Raw genomic sequence first — 27,995 nt, 5'->3', positions numbered from 1 at the left:
CAACTAAATAAATAACAGAATATTTCATTATATGTACCCACAGCTCAGTGTACAGCTATGGAAGCCCATTTGAGTCATAATCAGTCCATCAGAAGACAAGTTTATAGTTAAAAACTGAAACGTATAAGAGATACAGTCATAATTATGAGATAAGAAAGAAGAAAGATCAGATAAAAATCAAACATTGTGAGAAAGAAATTAAACATTTTTAGATATAAAGAAAAAAAGATGAAATAAAAATTCATAATTCTGAAATAAACTGTTGTAATATGAGATGAAGAGTCACAATTATGATATAAAGTCAGAATTATTACATAAAAAGTTGTAATTATGAGATACAAAGAAAAACATGAGATAAAAAAAGTCAAAATTAACATCAAAAGTCATAGTTAATCTGATAAAATAGACTCAACATGGGATAATATTTTTTTATTGAGGCAAATTTTCATCATATTTTTTCTTCAACTGGGATCTCCTCAGTCCATCAGTACAGAGGAGGATACATTTGTATGACGCAGAATAAAAACTTCAAAAGATCCAAGACTAAACTTCAGATCTTTAACTTCAGATCTGAATTAGTGAATCATTTTATATGAGAAGAGGCAGTCTGAAGATGTGCTGCTGAATGTAACACCAAATGTTTCTGGTAGGTTTATTGTACAGTTTGCTTCCTTGAAAACAAAAAATTAATGAACGGCAGTGGGCGAGTAAGTGATACATGAATGGGTCAAACAATAGTTTTGTCAAAGGCAGGTTGGTGTAGTACAAACTGAGTGCAGGTCAATGAGGCAGCTTCAAGTTTTCAATCAATTCGCTGTTTGGCAACGGAGTAAAAGAACAGACGAAAGCCCCTAACCCTTCAGTATAATTTAATCCTTCCCTCAATTTACTGTAAACACAATTTCATACATCCCACAAATCCACCGAACACCCAAAATAAATGATTCTCAGATTAAAGTGATTGTCTGAGCTACAGTATTGCACACGTGCTTCGTCGTCTTTCTTCGTGAGGTCATTGATGCTCACACCATCACACGCTGGATTTTGCGTGAGCGCTGGGTCTTGAGGTTGGTTTGTTTCATCGCTGTGGAGGGGAAAAAAAATATGAAGGAATAAATAAACTAATGATACAATTAAAAGGAAGCAACAAGCTATTATAACTGAGACTCCTCATGACTGTATTAAATTATTTCCTTTGACTTTTCCTGGAAATAGCTACATCATTTGGGGCAAATAATAATAAATATGTATAAACAAAGTCAGACTTATTTTTGGTAAACTTACACTCATACAATTCCTTTAAATTAAATGCTTAACATTTTTGTAAGTATGTGTATTCACTTTCTCACAGATAGTTTAAATCAAAAGATACCAGTTTCATATCTGTATGCTAAATATGTCGTCAGCAGCTACTTAGCTTAGCTTAGCCTAGCTTAGTTTAGCATAGCCTGCCAACTGAAACGACAAAATACACCTTCACGCCCATAGACATACATACATAGACGCCTCATTGAGCGCTGGACCGTACGTCGACGTCGCCGCCATATTGGAGGAGGCAGATCCGCCCCGTGAACTAATACGAGTCAATGGAGTGAACTTTATAAAGCTCCTTCTACAAAGTGCTATAAATTAATGTGTCTCATTTACACATTCACACACATACGGATATATTCAGGAAACAGAGAGGAACCAAAAACAACGTCTGTAACGTTCTCTGAGGATTATAAATGTTAGCTAATCCTCATATGTTCAGTATACAGGTCGGCACCAAACCATTTTATAATGTTTTTATGAGTGTTTACAGCTGCTAATGTATGTAACGCTGTTACTGTGATGATACATGACAGTTAAATATTCAATCTGTCCATAATAACCACATCCTGACATGCAAATGAGACATCTGTCCGCCATACTGTCAACTTGGTTAATCTAATTTAACTTTATATGGACAACTGACTGCATAATATACGAATCAGAATCAGAAATACTTTATTGATCCCCGATGGGAAATTCAAGCGTTACAGCTGCTCCCATTCAAAGTCAAGAATATGCAGAAAATACTACTACTATGATTTCACTAATAATAATGTTGAAAACTATATATGGTGCATATTTATAATAGTAGCCTGCTGATACTTCACTTTTTTTTTTTACCATGAAATGTTATTTTATACCATATTTGTCATGGTGTGTATCTCTTCACTGCTGTTGCAGTTTCTCATCTTGATTTGCAGACTTTATTTTTGTCGCCATGATATTATTAGTCAAAAATCACTGTATTTATAAAATGACGGTGTTTTTGATTCACACAGATGCCACATTTGCATGTCAGGATGTGGTTATTGTGGACAGATTAAATATTTAACTGTCACGTATCATCACAGTAACAGCGTAACATACATTAGCAGCTGTAAACACTCATAAAAACATTATAAAATGGTTTGGTGCCGACCTGTATACTGAACATATGAGGATTAGCTAACATTTATAATCCTCAGAGAACGTTACAGACGTTGTTTTTGGTTCCTCTCTGTTTCCTGAATATATCCGTATGTGTGTGAATGTGTAAATGAGACACATTAACTTATAGCACTTTGTAGAAGGAGCTTTATAAAGTTCACTCCATTGACTCGTATTAGTTCACGGGGCGGATCTGCCTCCTCCAATATGGCGGCGACGTTGACGTATCGCAGCAGCGGGCCAACCCGCTCAATGAGGCGTCTATGTATATATGTCTATGTTCACGCCCCTCCAAAGTTTAATAATTGACTAAAGAACAAAAGAATAAATAACAATTTGTTGTTGTGCTGGATCTATTTCCTTGGCCGGGTGCAGTGACTTCTGGGAAACGGCCTACATGTCTTTCCTTTCTTTGAAGGATTAAAGAAACAAGATACAAAGTGTTAATCGGTAAACTCCCGTTATGGAACGAGCTAGGCTAGCTGTTTCCTCATCCTCAGGCTTAATGCTAAGCTAAGCTAACGTCTTCTAGCTGTGGCATCATATTTAGCGTAGAAACATGAGAGTAGTATCCATTTTGTGTATTTCCCAAAATGTTAAACTACTGATTTATGTTCTGGTGCAACATGGAGGGTCTCTGAGTCCGTGCACAGCAGGTCACAACATGCTAAAATGCTAACTGTGTCACACAATTCAACATAACGTGAGGAATTAAGCACATTTGCAAGACATTTTAGGAACTAGTGAACCTGTAAAATAAAGCATTATCATTTTCTCTCATAAAAAAACATGACTCAACCTCCAAAATCCAGCTTGTAGGCGTGTCCTTTCACTTTGAAGACCATGCTGCCGTTGGGGTTTTGCTGGTACTTCCTCTCGATGTCCTCGCTGGTCGCCGAGCATTCAGTCTGAGTGCCGCTCTGCTAAAACAAGGCCACTCAAATCGTCAGAGTTTTGTTTGAGCGCTATTATGTAAAGACAAATAATCTCTGATAACTCACCCTGCGCTTGTAGTCGTGCCACGCGCCGCTGTCTCCCTCGAACTGCCACTTATGTTTGGTGCCCAGAGAAACACTGCTGAGATCCGCGGTCACCTGAGAAACTCTGGACATCGAGACAGAATGCAAATGTTAACGTCGTTACAAAGGAAGAGTTCGAGATATACATTTATTCCACACCCACCAAGAATTAGATGAGAATATTGAAACCACTACCACGTAAATTTGTAGCTCCCCTGCTGAAAAAAGCCAACATAGACCAGCACTAAAACCAGCACCAAAACACAACATGTGCTGGTCTTGCTAGTGACTGGGATATCTTTTATCTAGTTATTAAGAACAATTTACATCAATTTGAGAATGTTTTACACAGTCGTCAACAGAAAGGAATCTAAGATGGAGAGAAATCCACCAGACTCCCTTAAAAAATCGCTAAATTTTGTGAGTTCTTGATTTAAGAGAGACTTTATCAACTCTGTGAAACGCTGTCAATGACAAATTCTGAATTATTTGAGTGTCCTTGTAAATTTGGCATATGTTACACAGTTAGTTCTTTCTGTTATGTGCAAAAAAACTTTGCCGTCCATTTGTCCAAGTGATGCACAAGTTTATTTGCGTTAACGGGGAAGTGAGATCTGATTGCCCGTCCCCTTGAGATAGGATAGTAATCTGTGTCAGATATTCGGTCAGTCCATCCTTAGAGAAGGATTCCTCCTGTGTGGCTCTTCCTGAGGAGTCTTCTATCTTTTTTCCCTCGAAAAGGTTTTTTTTTTCAATATTTCAAGTTTTCCTCACTCAAATCGAGGGTCTAAGGACAGAGGACGTCATTCACTGTACAAAGTTTGTAAAGCCCACTGAGCTATTTGAATAAAATCGATTTGATTTGATTTGACCGTACATTGATAATAATAATGCAGCACAGTGAAGATACAGACAGTTCACAGAGGATGTGGTGGTAATGGCAGTAAAAATGCATGCAGGCCAGCCCCATCTACATGAAAATATAAACAAAAAAAACGTACATTCAACTATGACTCTGGGAAAAAAACTAACAAGCGAGAAAAACCCAAAATCCAAACTCACCCTGCCGCTGCCTGCTGCTGTCGGTAAGACGGCCGTCGAGTGACTTTCCTCTTTTTTTTTTTCCCCACCTGCCTCATTTCTGACAAACGAAAAAAAAGAAAATCAGGCTGGTGTCCGAGAAGGAAACGAACGATGTTGTACATGAAGAATGTTGCATGTGAAGGCTTTTTTGCGAGCGTGCTCCACCTCTGAATTTTATCTCCAAGGTCTCAGAACCGATGTTGAACGTGAAGGAGCTCTTCGGGTTACTCTGGAACTTCCTTTCTATGTCGGAGCACTTCACAGGATTGGTGTTGCCCTTCGAGTCCTGTTCACAAATTAAAAAACATATATATCATCAACAGACCGGACAAGAAGATAAAGAAATCGAGACAGTAAAAAACTCGCATCACACTCCATCTACCTTGTCTCCGTACTTGTGCCACTTCCGACGCAGGGTGCAGTACCAGAGCCACACCGTGTTCCCATCGTCCAGCCGTCTCACCTTTAGATCTTTCCCAATCACCTTCATCCTGTTGAAATCGATACTGACCGCCCTGTAGAGGCAGACTGAGGGTTAGATCAATAATCAGCCAGTTCCCGTCAACGTTTAAACGTGTGTTCTTACCCGCATGGTGTGTTGTAGATTTTGATGCTTTTGCTGTGGGGCAGGCAGTACTGGGCCTCAATGACGTGATCGTTATCGATGTTCTTCCAGCCATGTCCGTCGTTCAGCTGCCACTGGTAGTATCGGCCATCAGTCAGCTGCAGGACTGGATGGAATAAATACACAACAATGAGTTTTTGGTGCTGAAAAACACAAATTGAGATAATTATTTATTTGTTAAAGGGCATTAAAGCTGCACTAATCACTTATTTCTGGACTCTGACAGGTGATGGCATTCATGATGAACCCACAGAGAACATTTAAATGCATGAAACCACTGGATATTGATAACGAGATGTCAGCACATCTTCCAATTGTGTTTGCTGTAATTAAAAAATCTCTTTTCTTATGAGGTAGACAACACTTCAGGACATTCTGCATCCAAAAACAATATTCTGAACAAGTTGTCAGGACATTTTCCAGCTGTGTTAGTGACAACAGAACCAGAAAAGCCAAAACATAATCTTTTCCTAACCCCAACCAAGTGCTTCTTCTGCCTAAACTTAACCAGACCATGAGCACAGCGTTGTCGATCAATAAAATTTAAAATCGAAAACACTAATCAAATCAACGTTATGAGGTTATGATGTAAAAAATATAAAGATATTTTGTTTTGTTGGTTTGTCTCACTGTCCCGTGGCGGCAAAATAAAGAGAGCAGCTTTAAGTTATCTAATCTAACATCTGTATCCATCATGTTTCAAACCGGACCAACAGGTAAAAAGCACAAACTGGATATAAAACTACCGTCATGCTGTCTCAAAATAAAATGTGAAACTCGCAGATATCAGTGATGGTTTGTCTGTTTGTCATAAGCACAGACCTCTGACTTTACACTGTCTTTTTTCAACCTTGCATTTGTTATAATAGAGACTTTGCTGGCTGATTACAACAGGGGTCCAAATTAAACATCTAGTGAAGAGGCAACATTTCAAGATGTAAACTTTAAACTGTTTAAAATTGTATCCAGTATTGTATCCAACTTCTACCCATTTGGAGCAAACTGGTCAAATGTTCAGAGTAGACAGAAGAAAAATATGTTAACTATTCAAAGTGTACAGTATATTATCAAATGCATATTTAGTCTGATGATTTATGGAGTTTAAAGTGTAAATGTTTTGAAATTAAGATGTGGATCAGAAGTAAAGACCATCCATCTAACCTTCAGTCTCCTCCTCATCACTTGTCTGGTGTGAAGCCCCGTCTCTGACGTCAGAGGACGCTGTGTCGTGGTTCAGCTTACATTTAGACCCGTAGCGACAACTTTCTGTCAGCGAGTACTTGCAGACGTGCAGGTACGAGCACCTGGCGCCGTCCCGGCAGCCACCTTTGGCGTTGTAATACCTGCAGGGCTGTCTCACAGGAGACTTTGAAAGAAAAACACAGAATATGTTTGAATGAGGTAGATGTAGTTATAGCTGTGTTCTCATAAATGTTCCCCGTCCAGAAACAAACCTGAGAATCGCTTTCCCCTTCTGATCCGTCTGACTCGCTGTCTGACTCATCGCTGACGTCAGACTCCGCCTCAGAGATGTTTTCCTCTTCAGACTCTGGAATGTCAAGTGTTTAGGAAAGCCTTTTAAGCTCAGCAGCTACAGTGTAAATGACATTTAAGGACATCACAATATCATAGGGGTTCCCTTTGTTTACATGTGGCGGACCCTGCCACCTTTCCAGCCTCAAACAGAAAAAAGATAGAAGACCTTATTTTCCTCTGAGAACGGCTTGTTGATTTACTTATGATTAAAATTAATATCTCCGAGTTTGTATCATTGCCTCATTAATATTACAAATATTTCAGTTCTGAGATTGGATTTCTTCTACAGTTCCCCGAACACACATGATATTCTCTCTGGTGCATGTACAGTTGATCTGCTGCCCCCTGCTGGGCAATTACAAGTTTTAGTTTTTGACTGCATGGTCATGATCTACCTGGTTGGAAAATACTTGAGAAATAAAAAGCTAATGAGGGCACCTTCAATTTAACACCACGTCAATGAGATATTACAGTAAAGCGTGATTTTAAACCCACTATATTGATGTCGGTCTATTAGTAGTTGTAAGTAGATCCTGCAGAGAGAGAGAGAGAGAGAGAGAGCGAGAGCTCCATTTTTAAAGAAACGAAAGTGAAAGTTTTAGAGTTATCCAAGTAATCACGGTAACATTAAATGATTAATGTGTACAGAACACTTGCACACATTACTGCACCATTTCCATCGTTTCCTCCCACTAATATCAACACTTATGTTGAGTTTTGGTTCGATATAAAGATCCGTCTCTGAATGTCTCATGTAAATAAACACATAAACAGACACACAGTGGACACAAACAGCTCTTATTATGAAGGGAAACCAGGAGGAAGTGTTCACAATGAATTTAACACCGCAGATAAATAACAAAGCGCAGCAGTATTTAGCGTTTAGAGAGTACTTACGGTGAGCAGTCGCCATTCTTTGGTTTGCAACAGCCTACTTTCGTTTCATGATTCTATTTTTCAGATAAACTGCTGCCCCACCCACAGCTGCTGTCTGCCAAGAGGCTGGCTCTGCTGAAGTGCCTCAGAGCAACAACTCCCTCAATCATGGGCTTTATAAATCCCCCAATTCCTGAACACATTTAATTATCTCTATTATTGTATTACTGTATGAATTGTACTGTTGTTTGTTTATCTTTCATCTAGAATTTCTCAATTTCTCTCTGTAAACGACTTAAAAATATATATAAGTAAAGTCATTATTATTATTTTTATTAAGTTAAGGAGTGCAGGAGTTTATTGGTGTTTTAAGAAAAACTCATGTTTAAATTGTATCTCTTGTCTTTTGTCTTAATTTCTCTGAAAATGAAATCATCCTGGTTATTACAGCTGTCTCTGCAACACACTAATATATACTATAAGATCTTTTATTGTGATTCATTATGTAATTCATTCTGTGGAATGTCTTTTATCCGGACCCTGAGTCTGTATTAAAGTTTAATTTTAGTTGAATTAAAATAAATATAAATAAATGACAGTGTACTTGATGATAAACACAGACATATAACTGAAAGAAGCAAAACAAAGCTAAACAGAGCTAAGTAAACATAAACATACATAAATATAAATATATGTATACATGGTAAACAGCACACACTGTCTATAAAAAGGTCATAATTGTATGGGTGATGTAAAAAAATATACAAATCAATCAAAGAATAAACAAATTAAATTTAGTAATCAATTATAAGACCAGAAAAACAGGGTGGAAAACACTAAAAACTGCAGTCTGATAACAAGAAGCTGGAGTACACGAAACAACCACAACGCTGGTTGGCGGTAGTGAGCTCATTCCACCGTTGGCGCCACCCCGTACACAGAGGGCGTTGAGGGCGCTCTGGTAAAAACACGCGAAGAAGAACATAGGGTCCTTCTGGAGCCGTAACGACCGAGCGACCTTTTCCTACGAAGGGTACTTGAGGAAAAAAAAGGACGAACAAATAAATAGGGAAAATGGAATTTAAGGATCACGATTACACGAACAACGGCTCTGATAGAGTCAACCCCATGGAGTTCACTTATAAAAGTAAGTACGGGCGGCAAGAAACGTCAAGTTTTAACGGAGCTAGCTAACGTTAGCGAGGGCACCTAGCAAGTAGGCTCCATGATGGAAGTACCCGAGAAGCACGCTTTTCACCCAACAACATGCTTCAGCCCGATCTCCACTTAGAATGGAGGCTGTGTTTGTAGTGTACACGAACGAATAATGACACGACATCAAACCAAGATGATAAACCAGTGGCTAAAAGTTGAGTTGTTGTGAGCTAACACCTGTTGCAAAGTTCATCTAACAGGGTGATGTCGTGGTAGGATAAGATGGTGATGGTGTCTCACCTGAGAAAAAAAGGGAAGAGCCAAAGTATCCTGTAGTCCCATTAAATATTAAAACAAATGCTGACAACTGAGGTCACTAAAGGCTGAATCACAGTCTGCTCGCTGCAAAACAACCAGCACTGATTGCATGTATTACACTTCTAACTACCTGTTTTCTTTCATTCTTTTTAGTGAGCTCAAAGGAAGTTGAGGACTTTGTGAAGCTGAGGGTTACAAATAAAAACCTCTTCTCTGGGAGGAGAAACACTTCACTGTGGGCATGGAGGTATGCTGACAAGTTTACTGTGTAAAAATACAAAACAGATGCATGAACACGGAAGGAAGTACCATGATGGGGGAATTCTACATTCAGATTGGAAGTAGACCTGGAACAGTGAACTGATTATTCATCACAAACTACCATAATCATCCGTTTATCAGTTTGAAAAATCTATCGAGAAAAAAGGAGAACAATATTCTCTGATTCCAGCTTGTTAAATGTGAATCCTTTCTGATTTTGTTACTCCCATATACAGTGTAAACAGAATTTCAAGACGTTTCAAAACACCTCACCTCAGGCTTCAAGAAACACAGACAGACTTTTCCACCTTTTTTTGACACTTTATCGACAGTGACAACAATCATTAGTTGCGGTCCTACTAAGAAGTTCTACATTAAGGCTGTGCCTGTTTTTGTCTCTCACATTTTAACATTTTTTGTAACATTTTAACATTCTGTCACATATTTAAGTTTTGAAAATGTTATTTGTATTATTTTAACAACTTATTTTGATGTCTGTTTCTGTTTCCACCCTCTTTGTTTTTGCTTGTTTTAATGGTTAACCCATTAACAGCCTGTGCATACCAAACACAATGATTTTGTTTTTGAAGATGAGTTTCTAATTGATTGATTTCTTTGGGTCGAAAATAGAGAAAGAGTTCCCATAGCTCATATGACATACTATGTGTTAAAAATATGTGTTAATATTTACATGCAAGAGCCGAAATCAGTGACTTGAAAACAATAACCGCGACAATAATTAGATAATAATAAAAGCTGACGATACATTATCTGTCGATCAGCTCACAGATAAATCACCTAATTGATTCAGCTCTTGTGTTTTAGTGTGACATTAACATGACTGTATTTTCAGGGCCATCCTGAAACATATGGGCTTGCAGCACATGATGACTCACAGACAAGCATCCAAAAAATGGGAAAACTTGAAGAAAAGATATAAGGTGCAGTTTTTTGTTGTTGTTGTTTTTTAAATTTATTTCAGCGTTTTGACAGATTTCCTTCTCCATTCCTCTCCTTCTCTCTGCCTCCTCAGGGGCTGAAGAATCCTCCAGATGGGGTGAAAGTGTTCCCTGAAGCATGGCCTTACTTCAGGCTGATGGACGACGCCATGCAGGGTCGGCTGGAAGGCAGCGCCCCGATCCTCAAGGCGCACCCCAGCGACAACTCCGATTACTTACCCTCCAAACCCAAGAAGAGAAAGGTGTCCATGGTGATGAACTCAAACGCAGATTTGTTGGTTGGCGTGCCGGAGATTGAGGTTTCCCTGAACGGAGATGAGGAGCTGGAGGAGGAGGAGGAGGCAGCTGCGGCGCAGCGTGGTGGAAACCAGGAGATAGATCGTATGATGCTAGAGGTGGACCAAGAGAGGGACATGATGGATAGCGAAAGACAGGTGATGGAGAGGCAGAAACAGGTGATGGAGAGGGAGCGGCTGGTGCTGCAGAGGGAGAGAGCCGTGCTGGACAGAGAGATCGCCGCTCTGGACCGAGACAGAGCCTCGCTAGAGAGGGAGAGGGCGATGATAGAGAGAGAAAAGGCGGTGCTGGAGAGGGAGAGGGCGATGGTGGCGAAGGACAGAGATGCTGTGAGCAGAGAGCGGCTGACCCTGGATCGAGACAAAACCACGCTGGAGACACCTTCTGTACCCAAGGAAAGGACCGAGGGGGAGACAGAGGATGGCGGCCAGGCGTCAGACTCGGACATCATGGACAGGAGGGAGCGCTTCCTCAACTTGTTTGAAAAACTTATTGAAAATTTTTGACTCATGTGGGTTTTTTTTTGCACAAAACCTTCCCAGAGGCATTGCCACATTCAAAGTACACGTCATACTTAAAGGAACAGTTCACCCAGAAATGAAAATTCAGTCGTTATCTACTCGCCCCATGCTGATGTTGAATGTTGGGGGAAGTTTTGTAGTCGATAAATCATTTCTGGAGCTTCACAGCAAAACAGTGTAAAACAGCTGAGGAACATATGAGACATTTTTAACACGTATAAACCGGACAAAGGAAAATTGCTCTGTACAGCTCATCCGTGTCTGAAAGAGCTGATGTTATTTACCACATTTTTTAAAGCTGAAATGTTCACTGTAGCTGCTAAGCTAAATATGTTAGCGCACACTCTGAAGTCTAACCAAGCCAAATCAAAACCAAAACTAGACCTTAGATTGGTTTGCAAAGACAATATTTACAACCTCCATGTGCGGTCAAGCTCATGCTCCCACTTCACATAGTATGTGCAAGCGTTGACAATGTCTTTTCAAATCCATTTTGGACCTCTGGTTCTAACAGAGACTTGGATTTTGCCAGATGAGCTGTTTGGAGCCATTTTACTTTATTTTAAAAAACATCTGACAACAAGTCTCTGATTTCAGTTGTTTTAGGAGAATGCTGTTTTGCTGTGTAGCTCCAGACATTTTTGGATGGCCCCCCGAGTCTTCACCCAACTTTCCATCGTAGATAAGAACTGAATCTTCATTATTAGGTGAACTTTTCCTTTAAATGCTAACCTATGAGTTGTCAATGAAAACGGTGAGCCACTCCTAGTTCGGAGAGGTCTTCAAAACAACTTTATTCACTTGTGGTTATTCCATACAGAGCACACAATAGCAAGCTATTAGCATTATTCTTAACCCCATCCACAATCAAAATCAACAACCCCCGCCCTCCCAAATCAAACAATAGTCTTTATTTGATCGACTCAAGACATTAGAGTCTTTGGTTTAAGCTATTGTGCACGGTTGAAAACATCACTTTTTGAAATGTAATATACCAAATATTGCAGTTCATGTAAAAAAAAAAAAAAGGTTTGTTTTTTTCCAGAATATATATTTTTATATTACAGTACAGACTTTACAACAAATGATTGTGTTTAAATGCGTCTTTTATTGCATTAGATACTCAATTTTACCTTTCATTAAGCTTCAGCTTAAATAAGTTTATGCTAGTATACATTTCCAAAAGTGTTAGATTTGTCATTAATATTAATATTATTATTTTTACAAAACAAACATATTTAAACAATGTTACTGGTTGGTGTTTTTTTTTCTTTCTTGCCAGTCATGAACAGACACTGAACAGAAACATACATGCCACGTGAGGGTTTTTAATAAACTGATTTCTCCAAATGCCACCGGTTGTTTACTCTTCATCAAGTCGTGGAACAGTTTGGCTTTTGAGAAAGTTTGTGTGTGTGTGTGTGTGTGTGTGTGTGTGTGTGTGTGTGTGTGTGTGTGTGCTTTGTATGTGTGTGTTCATGCATTTTGGCGAGTGAGGGAACGAGAGAATGACTGTTTCAGTGTGTATGCGTGTGTCGCTGTGTTGCACCTGGCAATAATATCTGTAAAACAGGAAAGAGTTGTAGAAGACCAGTTTATATGTGCTTTATCACCAGAATCTGACTCGTAATTTGTGTTTGTGGATGTTTATGTAACATACATGTCCACACAGAGTTTTACTGATCCGTAGTATTCATCAGCAGCATTTTTGAAATACATTACTGTAATAAGAGGAGGTGAAAAAATTGGTATGCATGTCTGCGTGTGTGGCCGTGTGTGTGTCAATATGTACAAAAGATGTGTGCATGTGGTTGTGAGTCAGTGTGCAAGAGTGTAGGTAATATGTGTCTGTGTGGTTAGATGAGATCCCCGATGGGTATACGCGGCAGGCAGATGTAAGCCTGCGGGGTCCTGCTGAGGTTGATGGGGTTGCCGTCCAGACGGATGTCCTCCAGTGCGTTCCTGATGTAGTTGAAATCTTTCAGGTTGCAGAACGTGTCCTCGTGCATCATTTGAATATTGTTACGCTGCAATCAGAGACAGAGGAAGAAAGACAATGAGATAACGCCAGCAAGTTTGGAGCGGGAGCTTCATTAGCAGATGTCTAATAAGTTAAAGATTTTGATATCAAATCTGAACTATGAAGAGTTTTAACCCAAAGAATCCAAAGAACATGTTTCTTTCAATGTTCACCGGTGGCTGATGAGATATGAGGTCTGAGCAGATGTACCTGTAGGTGTAGAGATCGCAGGCTGTCTGGTAGAGGCACAGGGATGTAATCAACGTGGTTGTCTGTTAGGTACAGGTACAGCAGGCTCGTCATATCCTGGAGACAAAGAGAAAACATTGAAATCATTATTGTCTCGTGCCTGTAGATGCCAGCACTGTTAAAGAAACCTGTGATAGAAGCTGTGCATACCTTGAACGCCTCGTTGTGAATGCCCTTGGTGCCGATGTTGTTATGGCTGGCGTCGATCAGGGTCATGGTCTCTGGGAGAGCAGGCAGCTGTGAGATGTGATTTTCTCGAATCACCAGCTCCTCCAGCTCGGGCAGAGCCATAAAGGCTCTGTCATCGACGGACGTTATCTCGTTGGCGGTTAAGTCGATCCTCTTCAGCTTGTCTGAAATGAGAAAGGTAAATATATGACAATTGAATGCCTAAAATCCATCCTCACATTTGGTTCCCTGCTCTTAATGTTCATTTAAAACATACTCAGGAAGGCGAAGTCGGACTTGTTGATCTTGGTGATTCTGTTGTAGCGGGCGTAGAAGTGAGTGGTGTCTTTGGGAAGAGGTGGCACACTATCCAGCTTCAAGTCATCACAGTAGACCGAACCACCAAGGCACGTGCACAGCAAGCAAGTGGGCATACCTGGAGCCCATGGAAAAGAAGGAGACGAAGGGAGGGAGGGAGGATAAGTAGAAGTAAGAGGTAGTCAATGAAGATCTTTCTCGTCTGATTAAAATGTCATCCCCAAAACTACATAATGCACCTTTAAATGAGGGTAGGAAAACCCACAAAGTTAGCTCTAGCATAGTGTTGAAAAGAAGATCAATGAATAACTCAATAATATTGTTACCGTGAATTCTTTCGGCCACTATAAACATGCAGTGAATATCGTGATATCGTCAGCACACATTTGAGTTTTGCAAACATTTTGGTGATCACAAACGTTCCCGTAGAAATTAATAAACTTTGGGTTGACTCATATATGTACACAGAACTATGTGGCAATGAGGCGTAACACTCAAAAAGACAAAACAACAACAGGTCCGAATCCAGGCCAAAGTCAATCAAATGGTGTCAGGATGTGAAGTTCCGGAAAGACCTGAGGTTTCTAACAAGCTCCTCTGATTTCAATGCCTGCGTTGTTCGGTACTGACCTTTCCTGTCAATCACAGGCTCATCGGGCTCATCAGGTTCACCAGTGTCTGGTGTCAATCCGGAGCCCACTGACCCTTCTACAGTGCCAGCACCCTCCTGAGGGGTTTCTGGTGTAGTCGGAAGCAGCCCCTCCTCTTGTTAGAGACAAGATTAGGTGTTAAAGAAACAGGTTAGATCAGCGTGGACATGGAACAGGACGTCTGGCAATCAGTAGCCCACTGTTTGCCGCAGTGATAAGTTACATACGGTATATTAGCTTATTAGCAGTGTTAAACAATTGTTTGTGGGATTTTACTGATGGATTGAAGTTAAATGAAAATGTGTTAATAACATGAAATGTGATCTGCTGAGTGGTTACAGACAAAATGCTTGTTAGCAAAGAACAAAAAAAATATTTTGAGTAAGCCAGCTGAAATGGTTGGTCCTTAGAGTTTCAGTTGCGTCCATGGTGGCCAACCAGGATAGAACAGTGAACAGGGAATACATTATTATATGAGAAAGGTTCCTGCAATTGTAACTCATAACTAATTTCTCAAGCAATGTTACTACCCCTTTTCCACAAACAAGGTGCCAATGCTGGAGCCAGTTCTTGTACTATCGGAGCATTTCTGTGTCCAAATATTCTTGACCAGCAAAATCAGCTCCACCCCAGTAATTTACAGGTATCCTGTAGAGCTAATAATTCCTGAGGTTCAACAAATAAAGGTGATAGGAACTGGATAAGAGACTGGAAGAGAGTACTCTAGCTTCCAAAGCTGATTCACAAGAAGAAGTTGGTTCGACAAAAGACTGATTTGCTCCCTGACCCAGCTTTGGCACTGGCACCTTGTTCAAAGTCTTCCCTCTTTGATATACTTCCTTGCGTGTGAGGTACAGTCTAGTTTTTACCCTGCCATCAACATATCTCACACAAGACTAGATTGTATACTGACCTTTATCAATGTCAGGCACCAGAGTTACCGTAGTAACCTCTGTGTCTCCAGAGCCAGAGACACCAGAAGCCCCAGAAGCTCCAGAGAACCCGGAGGTTCCTGAAGCTCCTGAGAACTCCCCAGAAGCACCTGATGCCTCGCTGGGGATAGTCTCTGGTTTGAGCTCCTCCTCTTGTTAGAGCCAAGGTTTGGGGTTAGGAGACATGAGATTAGGAGGGCGAGAGGTGAGATGGACCATCAATCAACCAGTTAATCAATCAATCTCACACACATTTTAGATGTTACAGAAGTTTGGAAGAAGCATGATTATGGAAAGCACAAATTCAGTGACACACGGTGGAACTAATACGTAAGAAGTGAAACAATCAACATTTAACACAGTTAAATGGAATTTAAGAAATTAAGTCAACATAAATCACATAGATTAAAGTTAGGTTAAGCGATTCTGTCTTGAGTCTTGTCGCCAGGTTGTCAAATACCGATGCTTTGGTTTGGTATTCGGTCGGAATTTCAGCCCAAAGCATCAGTGTTTGACGACCAATGAATGAGACTCAACAATCAACCGCAAATCTTCCTACAGAATCGCCTTCCCTACCTTCAAGACAGGTTATCGCTACACAGATCAACATATCTGCTTTGTGAAAGAACTAACCTCCGGATATCAATGTTATCCCTGAGTCACCGGACTCATCCCCAGAAACCCCAGAGCTTCCAGAGAACCCAGAACCAGACTGGTCACCAGACCCTCCAGAGCCCAGATCAATGGAAATCCCTCCAGAGCCAAGATCCCCAGAGGCCGATCCTGACATATCCCCAGATATCAATAGATCCCCAGATAGCAAAAACTCCCCAGATCCCCCAGAGCTGAGGAGCTCCACAGAATCACCAGAGATCAGGACAATGTCACCAGAACCCCCAGAGGCACCAGAGACCAGTAGGTCACCCGAACCTCCAGACCCAGAAACCCCAGAAGCTCCCGAGGCCCCAGATCCTACGGAGCCCCCAAAATCCCCGGATACATGAAGGATGTCAATGGGCGTCAGACGCAGCTCCACCTCTTGTTAGAGACAAGATTAGGGATTAATAAACAGACAGGTGACACTGAAATGGATCACACGATGATGATTAGGTTAATGATCAGAGACACATGGACACTGTGATTGAAAAGGACACATTTAACTATGAACAGCTAGTTAAATGGAAGACATGCACATGGAAAAGATGATTGTTGACGATGATTTTAGGAACAGATTAGTGTTTTTTCGGGGAGTGGTGCTGCCTGGACAACTCCACAGGCCCAAAGAGCAATGGCCCCTCTTAAACGGAGAGAACTTTGGATATCAAGTGACACTATTCATGGTTGTGCAGACCTAAAGGTGTGTGCTTTTTCAGACCTTTCTGTGTGTCTGGGCCCATGAGAACCCCAGAGCCCCCTGAACCCTGAGGGATGAGCTGTGGTTTCAGGGGCATCTCCTCCTCCTCCTCCTCCTCTTCTTGTTCTTGTTCTTCCAATGAGGCTTCGGGTACAGGGTAGTTATAGTCGGGTGGGGCCAGTGTTCCAATCTCTATCTGAGGGAAAGACAGCAGCAGTGAGTCAAAAATGGATGAGAATTTCACTCGACCATCAGAAAAGTCTTATTTGATCTGACAAAGGTCATCTGTGCATGAAATAAAACTATAAAAACTGGTCAAAGTTAGCACTTTGCTTTGTGTTGTTTCCATTTTTGCTCATTCTCATCAGCTTTTGCTCTAAAATGAACTAGGTAGCCTACACTTTTCAGGGCAACATGCATAATGCTACAGCTCAGTGAAAAGTGGCAGTTTGTTGGGTCGAGGGAAATTGAAATTGGAACAACAGCATTTTCCCTATTTAACAAGATTATGAGAGTCATGGCTTTAGATGCACTTTTATGACAATGTAAATGTTGAAACCCAAAATTTAGCCTGTAAGTGTATTACCAACTATCATTTCAACTTTAACCTTAGTTAACAAGGTGTAAAGGCATTAACATTTTAAACATACTTTAGATGTCACAGTGATTTCTGACAGCACACTTCAATGAAACCGTAAATTCCCTTTTGGTTGCAAAAAAAGGAAAGAAAGCAAATATTCAGACAGAGTACAGAAAACGGAGGATGGATTGCAGTTAAGCATTCATCACAGATGTTTTTTCATTAATTTCCTTCACTTCTTCATGTCTGGATGTAAGATGAAGTGGTTCTGGGACCTCTTTACTGCATCTCATCACCTCTCAGTTCTCCCTTTCTCTCTCTTTGATTAAAAAACAGTCAAAACCCCCAACCCCCAAATCAAACAACAGGAGAATCAACTCTCTCTATGATCTGACATGACAGCTGTTCAACTTGATCCAGAACAAGATCAGCGTCTCCACTATTTCCCCCACTAGATGGCAGCAAAGTGACCCGTTTTCCATACCAGCATTGACCACTCGCTATGAAAGGCCAAAGGGAACATTTTCACAGCAGAAACAGCTGGTGACCACACTTGGCACCAAACATTAGCACTTTCTGAGTGTGCATTTAATTATGCAATGTGTTTTCCATAACAACAGCGACAGATATCTTGCCATCCGATGTGCCACGGGGAAAAAACATCTTTAATTTTAGATTATATATGGATTCAGTTATTTCCCTTACCGTGAACTCATTAGTAATGGAGGGATGTTTACAAATTACTTTTATGTGAGGGCAGGAAATGACATTTTATGGTTCTGCCTCTATTGAAAGGTTTTGAATTCATTCCTCTGTGTGGAGAAGCAACATGTATTTAACATATTTATTTCAATATATAGGAACCGCGCTACAGTATATGCCTGACCTGGATGTAGAAGTAATACCTGAGTAATGTATAGTTATTGTGCAAGAATATTACTTTGGTAAAAGTAAAAGACTGAATTCATTTTCTGGCAATAAATGTACTTAAATATCAAAACTAAACTAAAAGCAACCAACTAAAAGTAACTAATACATATATTTAACTGTATATATGTACTTTATACCCAGGGTGACTAATGATACAGTTACTAATTACCTTTTAAAAATGTAGTCAGTATTGTCATCCAAATATTACAATATCAAATTCATGTATCTGGATTACTTTCTGTTACTTCTGGATTACTTCAATATCCAACAGACTTTTAGTATTATGGCTTTTAATCTAATCTTAATAACGAGCGTCTTTTCTTCTTGAATGAAACTTTAATCTAATTACATCTTTCTCATTACATGCATTCTGTCACTCCTCAATCCTGTCAATAATCAGCCTGTCTGATTACCAGATCAGATATTTTCCAGTCATCTGAATCAGTGCGGTCTTGTTTCTTTATGTGCTACTTTGGCTGTGACGCTGTATGCAGTCTGCAAAGTAACTAGTAACTAAAGTTATACAAATAAATATAGTAATAAAGTACAAGATTTGCCTTATAAATGAAGTACAGTGGAAGTTTAAAGTACACGTTGAGTAAATGTACTTTGTTACATTCCATCACTCAAAATGGAAATACTCAAATAAAGTAGAGATACTGCAAAAATGTGCTAAAGTCAATGTATATATTTACGTTCCATGATAGGTTTAGGGAGCGCTTTGATACAATTTAAAGACTAGACAAACTAAATCTGAGGAATTAAGTACACAACCATGTTAACGTCTCTTCTACCTCGTTTGAAAATATCAAATTACTCGATAAACTGCAGTTTAGCACCTTTGTGCATCAAGCAGACCAGAATTTACGTTGAGAAATAAATTCAAAGACAACCCTGCCAAAACAACCAAGCTTTATGAATTACAGTGCTCTTCGCCTCCCTCATTAAAAGCGTCAGGTATATCCATCTGCTCTTATAATTGCATTTGCAGTCACTGCAATAACTCTGTTTTGGTATGTGATCAGCCTGCAGTTCAATCTTCCTCCAGACGAGGGCAACGAACCCCCACACACTGCCACAGGTAACACCTGACACTCTCTCACGGCCAGCGAGGCGGACTCAACCCTCCAAAAGAGGGAATGGTCCTTGTGGAACCAAGACTCACATGGTAGCTGCAAGAATCCATATTTTCGTCTTTTCAGCCCCTTTCAACCACAGAACTCAGATGTCAGCAGGCCAAATATACGAGTGCATATCAGTACAGTCATGCAAGTCAAAAAATAAAACAGCCTCTAAAAGACGGGTTACAAGAAGTATAACTGACTAAAAGTCATGCAGAGAATTTTAAATGCAGCAATGAAAAGATGCCCAGCACTGAAAGTCACATTTTAAAGCTTGGCAGGGAGACAGTTTGAGATACAACAAGGTAGGCCATTGAACAGCCCTGCACAGAGTTAGCTCGCTGCAACTCTCCCCTTCATTTCCCCCTTTCCCCAAAGCAAACATATACACCCGAGGGGAAAGAAGAGGCGAAAGGCTGGCAACCAAAAATACTGAAAAAAAAAGAGCTCTGGAAGCAGCATGGGAATACAGAATGAACAGGGAGAGATGGTGAATGTGAGCATCAGGCTGACGCCAAATGTTATGTTGCTGCTGTAGGTTAAAGTTTATCAGTCAGTAGATGCATTCAGCCAGGTATGTCAAGTTTCAGCAACTTGATCTTTCCAAAACAATCTCACACTGGTTCAGCAGCTGCTCGCTTAACAGCAAACAAAATGATTTGACGAAGTACCGTCAACCACGAAGGAAAAAGTCTTCCGTCTAATTAAACGCCATGTGGCAAATTTTGAGTCACGTTCATGCTTGACTGTGAAAGCAGACCCCAGCAGAATCTGTGCTTTGTAGCTTAAAGGAAAAGTTCAACATATTGGGAAAAACATGTATTCTCTTTCTTAGTGAGAGTTTGATGAGAAGTTTGACAACGGTCCGTCGGAGGAAGTGCAGGAAGTTACTGCACCCGATTAAGAAATATGTCACATTTCTTCATTAAAATGTCTAAAAAAGACGACACCTTTCTTCTATATTTCGTTAAGTTTTAGGGTTTCAAGGTAACAGTGTGTTTCAGTTGGTCGCCTATCACTATTGTTCAAGAGTGAGAGACAGAGGAAGAAAGTCGGTGAGCGAAACTAAGTATAACACAAATAAACGAACATTTTGGCCTGAGTAAATCCATTTTCATTGGCAATAGATTGTATTTACGCCGCAGCCATTTACCTCTGAACATTGCCTCTGACGCTCAGTGTGGGAAGTGCAAATATCGTACCACTGTATTCCAGGTTGCAAGTCAAAAGTGCGAAAGGAATATGACAATTTGTTGTAATTTCCCTACTTCCTGATTGATCAGCAACGGAAAAGATGATGGTCAGTGAAAGTCTGGAGGGACCTCGGGCCACATTTCAAGGTAAAACAACATATCTGATAACCCATCAGCTAAAGGGTTGGGCGATAGAATTGATCTAAGCCTTTCCCATCTTATCATGTCCAACTATCAAACAGAGGTGTTAGCTAGGAAGTGGTTGACTGCTAACGTTAGCTGTTGTCTAACAGAGGCGAACAGGATTGATCAAATATGTTGTTTTACTTCGAAATATGGCCGACATCCCTCAATTTTTTTTATTATCCAGTCTTTACAGTAGCTGATCAATGAGTAAAATAACAGTTTGTTAAATATCCTGACTTTTTTGGACTTGCAAACTGGAACAGAGCAGTAAGACAGATGAGCTACATCAGAGGAAAATGGCCGCCGTGTGAATATGGTCAGTGGTGACCAACATGTTGGTTTAAGACTTTTTAATAAATGTAATTAGCGATCTGTCGAAGTAGTAGTTGGCAGATGTCCTTACAATTGGGAAAGAACATTGCTCCCAGTTTCCAGTCTTTACGCTAAGCTAAGCTAAGCTACGCTAAGCTTAGCTAAGCTAAGCTAAGTTAACTGGCTGCTGACTGTAGCTTAATCTTTAATGCACATACTTGATAGTGGTATCTATCATCTCAGAATTCACTGTATTTACAAGTCATATTATTTAATATGAACATACATGACCATGATACTATGGTGTAAATGTTATCTCACCAGCCGTTGTACAAATAAAGTTAAACATTCAAATTACCAGCTGCAATTACCAACTTGTTCCTGAAATCCGAATCAAGACAAAAACGATCGAAGATCATAAGATGCCTAACTTAGTCTAAACTTTTTCGGAGTGCAGCGGACTGCTTGGATAACACTGAAGATGAGCCTTAACTTCTCTGAAAAGAGACAAGCCCCGAGGAGAAAGAGCAGAAATACCAACAGATGGATGTGGAAAGTAAAGAGTCAGCATTCCAGAGGCATGGAGCTCATCATCGCTTCATTTCTCCCCTGACATCTGATGTGTTTGTGTGTGAATAAAATCCATTTAATCCTCTCTCTTATTAGGCAACAAGTCTATCTGAGGATCTGCTCTCTCACCTCTGACTGCGCTGTCAAAGCGACACAAAGTGACAGATCTGAGCAATATGCTGTTGTTTGCTCAGGGACGAGGAAAGGTTCCAGTAACTCTAATTGTTCTGTTTCTCCCCTTCCTGCTCCCACAGACTCCCACAAAATCTTATGCAATGTGCTGTGTCACATCCAGCCTTGTTAAACACAGAGACTTTATCAAAGCCATTCGCCTGCAACACATTACAACTTTCCCACACTGAGCACTGTCATGTGTAACACTCGGCTGTAAATCTTCGGGCACCAGAGCTCATTTTAAACCTAAAATCCAGGCTGTGGTTGTACCTTTTCACCATGGTGCATGACACCATAATTCAGCGCTCTATTTTGTTTCTTCTGCGAGATTTGGTCCAATCTGCTAAGTCTGCATTTGATTGTGGGTTTGGGTTTAGATAACAGCGGTGGTGTGAGTTCAATCCACATCAGGTTCAACTTAAAATCGCTGGAAGCCTGCTGAAAATCCAATGTGGACTGTTTGCCTCGTGCCGTCTTGACACCGCCTTGGCTTAATTTCCTTGTTACAAAGAGGTATAAATGGGAACATGAAGCCTTGCTAAAGCTTGCCATGCCAGCGTGCCCTGCAGGGTTGCCACATCACAGTCAACTTGAGCTGATTTAAAGGATCTACTGGAATCCATCATCCAGACTTTCTGCCGACTTTGTTCTCTGCTCATCTTTTAAAAAGCTGTGGTAGAAAAGAAAAGAAGTCCCAGAAGGTGCAGCAATTCTTCAGTTTTGCTCATTTTACAGCATAATTTGAGTATCCAGTAAAGGCATGCCACATTTTTACAACAAAATGATTCCATAGGAGCTTCAAGAAAGGAATATTACACTCTATTTTCTTCTACACACCTGCTACTATTCCAAATTCTGCAATCTGCACTCACAAAACACCAACATGTTTGGTTAAAAGTTGTTCCTTCGTCAATTTCTGCAAGCAAATAAAAACATTTCCATCACCGGGGCATAAATACCGCTTGACTCTATGAAAACTACTCCAGATGCAGAAGAATTCAGCCTGTGGAGGTTCTAGGGCATGTAAGCTAAATGGACACTGGCCGAGGAATAAAAGTGAAATATTTTGGCTAAGATCACTCATAAAATTGGAAAGCAAGTTGCCATTTTCCAAATGGCCGCTGTGAGTGTCAGCGGGATGTCTGTCTGCTCCATGAACCTAGTGACCTCGGTTCAAAACCAGCCAGTTCACCAGTATTTCACTGCCAACGCCGTGATTTGTGTAAACTTCTGGGGATGATATCAACCTCCATGATTTAAAACCTGAGTTTACATTTACACATTTTCCACTTTTCCAAAACACAGTTCCTTGAAAGTTTGTGAATTCAAGGGCAAAAAAAGGCCTTTATAGTATTTAAACATAGACATGGGTCATCAAAAGTTTTTTTACGAGAATAATAACCTTTTAGTGAACAGGCAGCCCGTCCTCACAAGAAAAACGTCCATTTACAGTTGACCAACTGCAAAAGCAGCTTATTACAACCCATAGTGACATTTCTTGCTAGGTGGTGCCCTCCAGTGGTCATAGTAATTATTGCAGCAGCAAAGGAGGAAGTCAGATAAAGTCGAATCAAGAGCTACAAATCCATGTCCGGAGGAGGTCAGGGATGGATAGTCGGGTCAAACAAGCACAGAACTCATCAATGGACTGTTGTACGTGTCCGGTGTGAAAGCAAGAGTAAATAGTGATTTATATTACGACCTGGCTCACGTAAGGAGGATAGTCTGTCTCTGTATGAATATCAGAATATTCTTTCATTATAGCTCATGTTGATTTCGGAGTCTCAATCCCAACTCGTCAAATACTGATTGTGGGTTGAGTCACCAGCCATCTGAAAGCGTCAGTATTTGAAAATCAACTCTTTTACAAATAGGAGGTTTAAGTTACGTATTCTTGGTTACATATATTTCTTAAGTTTCTTATGTTTACCAATCACTGTTGTTGCTTAAGCCTAACCATAGCGCGAGACAAAGATTGTGTGTGGGTGCCGCTGGTAAGCTCCAAGCGTCATGTTGGTTTTGGAACGGTGATACAGTATAAATCGTTTTGGCAAATAACCTAATCAGTCTTTGAGGTATGAGGATGTGTCGTAAATAGGCCGATTCTGCCGTCTGAAGTGTTTCCTGCAGTTCTCTGGCATCACTGTAACACCACACAAGTCCATTAGCTTCTGCAAAGCCTGCCAGTTCTTATGAAAATTCTTAGCTTTGTAATTAACCTTGATCCGTACCTCAAACTATGCCATGTTGGGTAATGGGTATGAGAGGGTGCGAGAGACCCTCTGAACATTACAATGAAATGTTTGTTTTAAGCCTCCTTTTGCCAAAATGTGTGCAGTGGTAACAATAAAAAGTAAATCTGATACATCTCATCAAGGGAGTCTGTTGATTTTGTAGTGAGAAGCAGTAATTTACTTGAAGTGCCAACACAAACTATGGATCTCGCTCTCTCTGATTGCAGTGAGGAATGTGTCGTACTGACAGAGAATAAGTGCATCATAAGAAAAAAAAAGTGTTTCCTCAGTAATGAAAGTTGGAACTGTAAAAAATCAAGAGCTTCTTCTCTTGTGCTGACTGACTGACCGATTCGGTTTCTTACCTGAGGATCGTCAATCGTCAGCCCATCGTCGTAGTCATAGATATCCTGGTTCTCGGAATTTAAATTGTCTAGATCCACATCGTAGTTGGCGCTGTCGTATGAGTCCAAGTCCACTTGTCGGGAAAATCTGGGGCCGGCCACCACCGCTTTGAGGACGAGGAGTCCCAACACGAGCCGCACGAGCATCCTCATAGTCCACCTTGATGCGGGACAGAGAGATGGCAAGTCAGACAGTGGATGTCCATTGAAAGATATACAGTTGTTGAGGCAGCACAGGATATTTCATGGTGTCACAAGTTAAGTTTGCACATTGTTTTTTATTCTAATTTGCTTCATGTAGCTAACAAGTTGCTAAGTTGAAAAAGGAACAAAAATGTATTCAGCTATCTATTCAAATAAAGCTCCATAGGTGGACTTTAACAAGGCTTGTCTTCATGAAATATGGGCTGTAAAAGCAGTCTACTGTACTTGGACCAGGGCCTGACATTGGGTCACACCACTAAGGTCAATGAATTCATTACTGAGGTGCCGACAGCTTGAGGGATCGAAATATGAGGGCCTCTTGCCTCGTTGTGGCTCGAGGCATACTGTTCCGGGGGGCAGCCATCTTGGCTCAAATCAACGCTCGCCTGCGGTGTGTCAAAGGTCAGAAGTCAGAGTTGATCTGATAAGGAACCATGGGAACGTTTCCTTCAGTCTGCAGGGTGAAACACAAATCTGCTTTCAGCCTGTAGGTTTTGGGGGTTTTGCTTCTTCTCCAATAACACACCGTTAAAGCTACTTTAAATTCCTGTGTTTTTGGCCGTTGCTTTAATTATTTTCCCCAATCACACCAAAAAGGCTTTGGCCTGCAAAATTCTTGGCAAGAAGCTTGAAATGAGGGCGCAGACAAGAGGGTCTTTCTGTGCTTGAATCTAAAATTAGCATGTATGATTTTCATTGAGAGCTGATCTTTTATGCGCTGCCCTGACCCAGATAGCTCCTGTTCATAAGCTTGTTCATTTCCTCAGTAGCCCAGATCAAGCCGAGCTTAAAGAGGTTGATTTAGTTCAAAAGTGAGAATCCCTTATGGGAAGTGCTAATAAGATTAGCATATGTTAATTACTGCTTAATTAGCCGGCAGAGCTGACTTTAGCCTTAGGAATCAATCAATGTGTCAGCTGGGAATTTCATTGCACACTAATAGCAGGTGTAGCCACATCTGAGCTGGTGTGAGATAGAGGAAGGTGTCAAATCCAAAACGAGGCAAGAAGAGTTGAAAGAAGAGTCCTCCAGGCCGGGGCAGAGAAACGGAGAGCGAGGGGGGGAGGGAGGAAGGGAAGAAAAGATGCAGAGACGTGGACAAGATGTTGGCCCTCAGGGTTAGATGGAGAGAGTGAGGAAAAGACTGGGTGAGAGAGAGAGAGAGAGAGAGAGAGAGAGAGAGACAGGTTTCTGACTCACTTACTCGACCCCTCGCCCTTTACAGAGGGCCTTTATGAGGCCCGCTCGCTGCCTGTCTCAGCACTCAAACTCCAAATTCCTCCGAGGTTTGTGGACAGGATGGCAGTGAGTTACGGCTGCAAGGAAAAGCTTCATTCAGCAGTGAGCGTGCTCAAACACACACACGCACACACACACACACACACACACACACACAAACGCACACATTCACACATTCGCGCACACACTTGGAAGGACACATCCTCGCATAGATGCACACTCTGTCTTAACACACCTATCTTTCAGAGGGAGAAAACTGAGAAACCTCCGCTGCTATTTTTGGGGGGGGGGGATGAGGACAGATATAAAACAAAAAAAGAAAACACGTTCACGGGCTATTTAAGTCGTGAATCTAATCTTTGTCTTATGCAAATTATGCAAATCAATAATGCCATTGTCTCTTGGAAGTGTGCAACGTAAACTGATTGCACCCTGTTGAGAAAAGCTCGGTTAGCATCCTCGCTGAAATAGGCTTTTCTGTCATGAGGGTATGAAATCCAGCATGGTCACACTGAAAGAGGGACTATACTAAAGACAGAGGTGTGCTTTTATACAGGCCATCACAGTGTACAGTGTGTTGAAACTGTGTGTGTGTGTGTGTGTGTATGAGTGTAGCCTCTAGACTACCTCCGTGTTATGCTTGGCTCCGCGTTGGGCATTCCTGATATCCAGTGATTCTACCTTGTTTCCGCAAAAGCCATAAACAAACTCCACAGACGTCCCTTTGCTACAAGCGAAGCGGTAGCCGGCGTGTGTGTTTCACCAAAAAAATAAATAAATAAATGTTTTAACAAATAAACACATTATTCTATTCTGAGAGAAAATGTAAACCTTACCCTCACAAAAATAAGACTCTCATCACAGTTTCTGAACTTTGCGGAAGTTATTTTTTTCTTGCAAAAGTTGTCAAAAATACTTTAACACTCATCAAATCTCCAGAGGCAAAATTCACCTTTCTTGATCAGAAAACAATGCTGTCAAAACTGCAAAATGAGTCACCAAGGCTGTCACTAATCCAAAAAACACCTGTCCAACACACACACACCTGAATCACACCTACAAAAGCTTTAAAAAAACTACCAGCCAACAAGAACGCCAGAGGACCACAAAGACATCCACATTTCAGTAACCTGCGGAGCCCCCAAAGCAAATCCCAGAGTGAAAATAAAGCAGCTGCACCACCAACCAATTAGCCCAAGTGGCCTCTATGCAAACCCTGAATTGCAGTGTTTTTTGGAGGGGCAAGTCGAGCCACTCTCCCTGCACCAGAGAGCCACTGAGCCAGCACGACAGATAGCACCAAGAACGCTTACCTCTGTCTCCTGCTTTCCCGAATGGTCCCTTCAGCCGTGATGGAGATGCTGAGGGCTCCGGGACTTGGCCAATGGTGAGAGGTCGCGCAGGGTGCCTTGAAGAGGGAGGGTTGGTGTGTTTAGTGTGTGAAAGGTGTGTATATGTGTGTGTGTGTGTGTGTGTAGGTCTGTGCGCTGTGGCAGACCTGAGTGCCCTGCCGCTTATGTGTGAAGGTAGGCACTGAGACTGATTGGACCAGAGCAGATTGCTTTTGGTCACTCGCAGTGCGCCCACCCCACACTGTACACACACACACACATGCACGACCCTGTCAAACACTAACACACACACACATCAGACACAGAGAGAAAGAGAGAGCGAAAGGCCCCCCAATGGCAAAATACCTTTTTTATCCCTTACAAGATATCCTTTATTTTTCTAAGAGTGTGGCTCAATCAGACTGAAATATTTGTCCGCCTTTTCCTGAGGTGAAACTCTGGCATGTGTTGCTTTCATGTATGGGGGGGATCTACGGGGCCCTTGTACACAATGGGAGCTCTGTGAGGAGCCCCTGTTAGCATGGTGGTGAGAGGAAGTCCCCGCTTGGAAGAAGGCCTCTGCCCTCCCTTTCGGTTGAAGCTGCTTTCTCTTTGCGCCGTCGCTTTGCTAAACGCTCTGCCCTAACATACAGATCTGAGTTCTGTCACTGGAAACCATAATTGTCTGGAGTATGAGCTGATCTGGGGAGGTCAAG

At 41.1% G+C, this 27,995-nt stretch overlaps 3 protein-coding genes across 7 annotated transcripts; 1 reads left to right on the top strand and 2 right to left on the bottom strand.

Moving 5' to 3' along the window:
* Positions 1–414: 414 nt before the first annotated feature.
* On the bottom strand, positions 415–7,743 carry LOC115595417 (uncharacterized). 2 transcript variants are annotated; one of them, XM_030439860.1, is made up of 10 exons: positions 7,621–7,743; positions 6,642–6,736; positions 6,349–6,553; positions 5,149–5,293; positions 4,945–5,077; positions 4,728–4,848; positions 4,542–4,620; positions 3,462–3,564; positions 3,260–3,383; positions 415–1,084 (listed from the first exon to the last, which is right to left on the bottom strand). In XM_030439860.1, exons 1-10 carry the CDS (start codon positions 7,634–7,636, stop codon positions 1,023–1,025), a joined length of 1,083 nt encoding a protein of 360 aa, XP_030295720.1. In that variant the 5' UTR covers positions 7,637–7,743; the 3' UTR covers positions 415–1,022. The 2 variants fall into 2 exon arrangements, with proteins under 2 accessions (XP_030295720.1, XP_030295721.1); XM_030439861.1 differs by having other exon boundaries at positions 3,260–3,380.
* An 821-nt stretch (positions 7,744–8,564) lies between these two features.
* On the top strand, positions 8,565–12,460 carry LOC115595747 (uncharacterized). Of its 2 annotated transcripts, XM_030440548.1 has the most exons (4): positions 8,565–8,746; positions 9,226–9,319; positions 10,187–10,274; positions 10,367–12,460. In XM_030440548.1, the coding sequence occupies exons 1-4, from the start codon at positions 8,674–8,676 to the stop codon at positions 11,093–11,095; spliced, it is 984 nt and encodes a 327-aa protein (XP_030296408.1). In that variant the 5' UTR covers positions 8,565–8,673; the 3' UTR covers positions 11,096–12,460. The 2 variants fall into 2 exon arrangements, with proteins under 2 accessions (XP_030296408.1, XP_030296409.1); XM_030440549.1 differs by lacking the exon at positions 10,187–10,274 and having other exon boundaries at positions 8,721–8,746.
* On the bottom strand, positions 12,382–27,469 carry epyc (epiphycan). 3 transcript variants are annotated; one of them, XM_030440544.1, is made up of 10 exons: positions 27,262–27,469; positions 24,467–24,665; positions 16,823–16,997; positions 16,081–16,485; positions 15,429–15,599; positions 14,496–14,630; positions 13,825–13,983; positions 13,530–13,732; positions 13,341–13,436; positions 12,382–13,137 (listed from the first exon to the last, which is right to left on the bottom strand). In XM_030440544.1, the coding sequence occupies exons 2-10, from the start codon at positions 24,656–24,658 to the stop codon at positions 12,967–12,969; spliced, it is 1,707 nt and encodes a 568-aa protein (XP_030296404.1). In that variant the 5' UTR covers positions 24,659–24,665; positions 27,262–27,469; the 3' UTR covers positions 12,382–12,966. The 3 variants fall into 3 exon arrangements, with proteins under 3 accessions (XP_030296404.1, XP_030296405.1, XP_030296407.1); XM_030440545.1 differs by lacking the exons at positions 15,429–15,599; positions 16,081–16,485 and having other exon boundaries at positions 27,262–27,465; XM_030440547.1 differs by lacking the exons at positions 14,496–14,630; positions 15,429–15,599; positions 16,081–16,485 and having other exon boundaries at positions 27,262–27,462.
* Between the last annotated feature and the right edge of the window lie 526 nt (positions 27,470–27,995).

This window comes from Sparus aurata, chromosome 14 (assembly GCF_900880675.1).
Source record: "Sparus aurata chromosome 14, fSpaAur1.1, whole genome shotgun sequence".
Classification (NCBI taxonomy): Eukaryota; Metazoa; Chordata; class Actinopteri; order Spariformes; family Sparidae; genus Sparus; species Sparus aurata.
This window is presented reverse-complemented; position numbering and strand designations above follow the sequence as displayed.

Bases quoted from the DNA above. Each gene is read 5' to 3' on its own strand.
- LOC115595417 (XM_030439860.1), bottom strand. The intron at 6,554-6,641 runs GTTTGTTTCTGG...TTTCTTTCAAAG, and splicing joins AAGGGGAAAGCGATTCTCAG to TCTCCTGTGAGACAGCCCTG. The intron at 5,294-6,348 runs GTTAGATGGATG...TATTCCATCCAG, and splicing joins TGATGAGGAGGAGACTGAAG to TCCTGCAGCTGACTGATGGC.
- LOC115595747 (XM_030440548.1), top strand. From the start codon at position 8,674: ATGGAATTTAAGGATCACGATTACACGAACAACGGCTCTGATAGAGTC. The intron at 8,747-9,225 runs GTAAGTACGGGC...CATTCTTTTTAG, and splicing joins CATGGAGTTCACTTATAAAA to TGAGCTCAAAGGAAGTTGAG. The intron at 10,275-10,366 runs GTGCAGTTTTTT...CTGCCTCCTCAG, and splicing joins ACTTGAAGAAAAGATATAAG to GGGCTGAAGAATCCTCCAGA.
- epyc (XM_030440544.1), bottom strand. From the start codon at position 24,658: ATGAGGATGCTCGTGCGGCTCGTGTTGGGACTCCTCGTCCTCAAAGCG. The intron at 16,998-24,466 runs GTAAGAAACCGA...TCTTTCCCTCAG, and splicing joins TGACGATTGACGATCCTCAG to ATAGAGATTGGAACACTGGC. The intron at 13,733-13,824 runs GTATGTTTTAAA...TTCTCATTTCAG, and splicing joins GTCCGACTTCGCCTTCCTGA to ACAAGCTGAAGAGGATCGAC.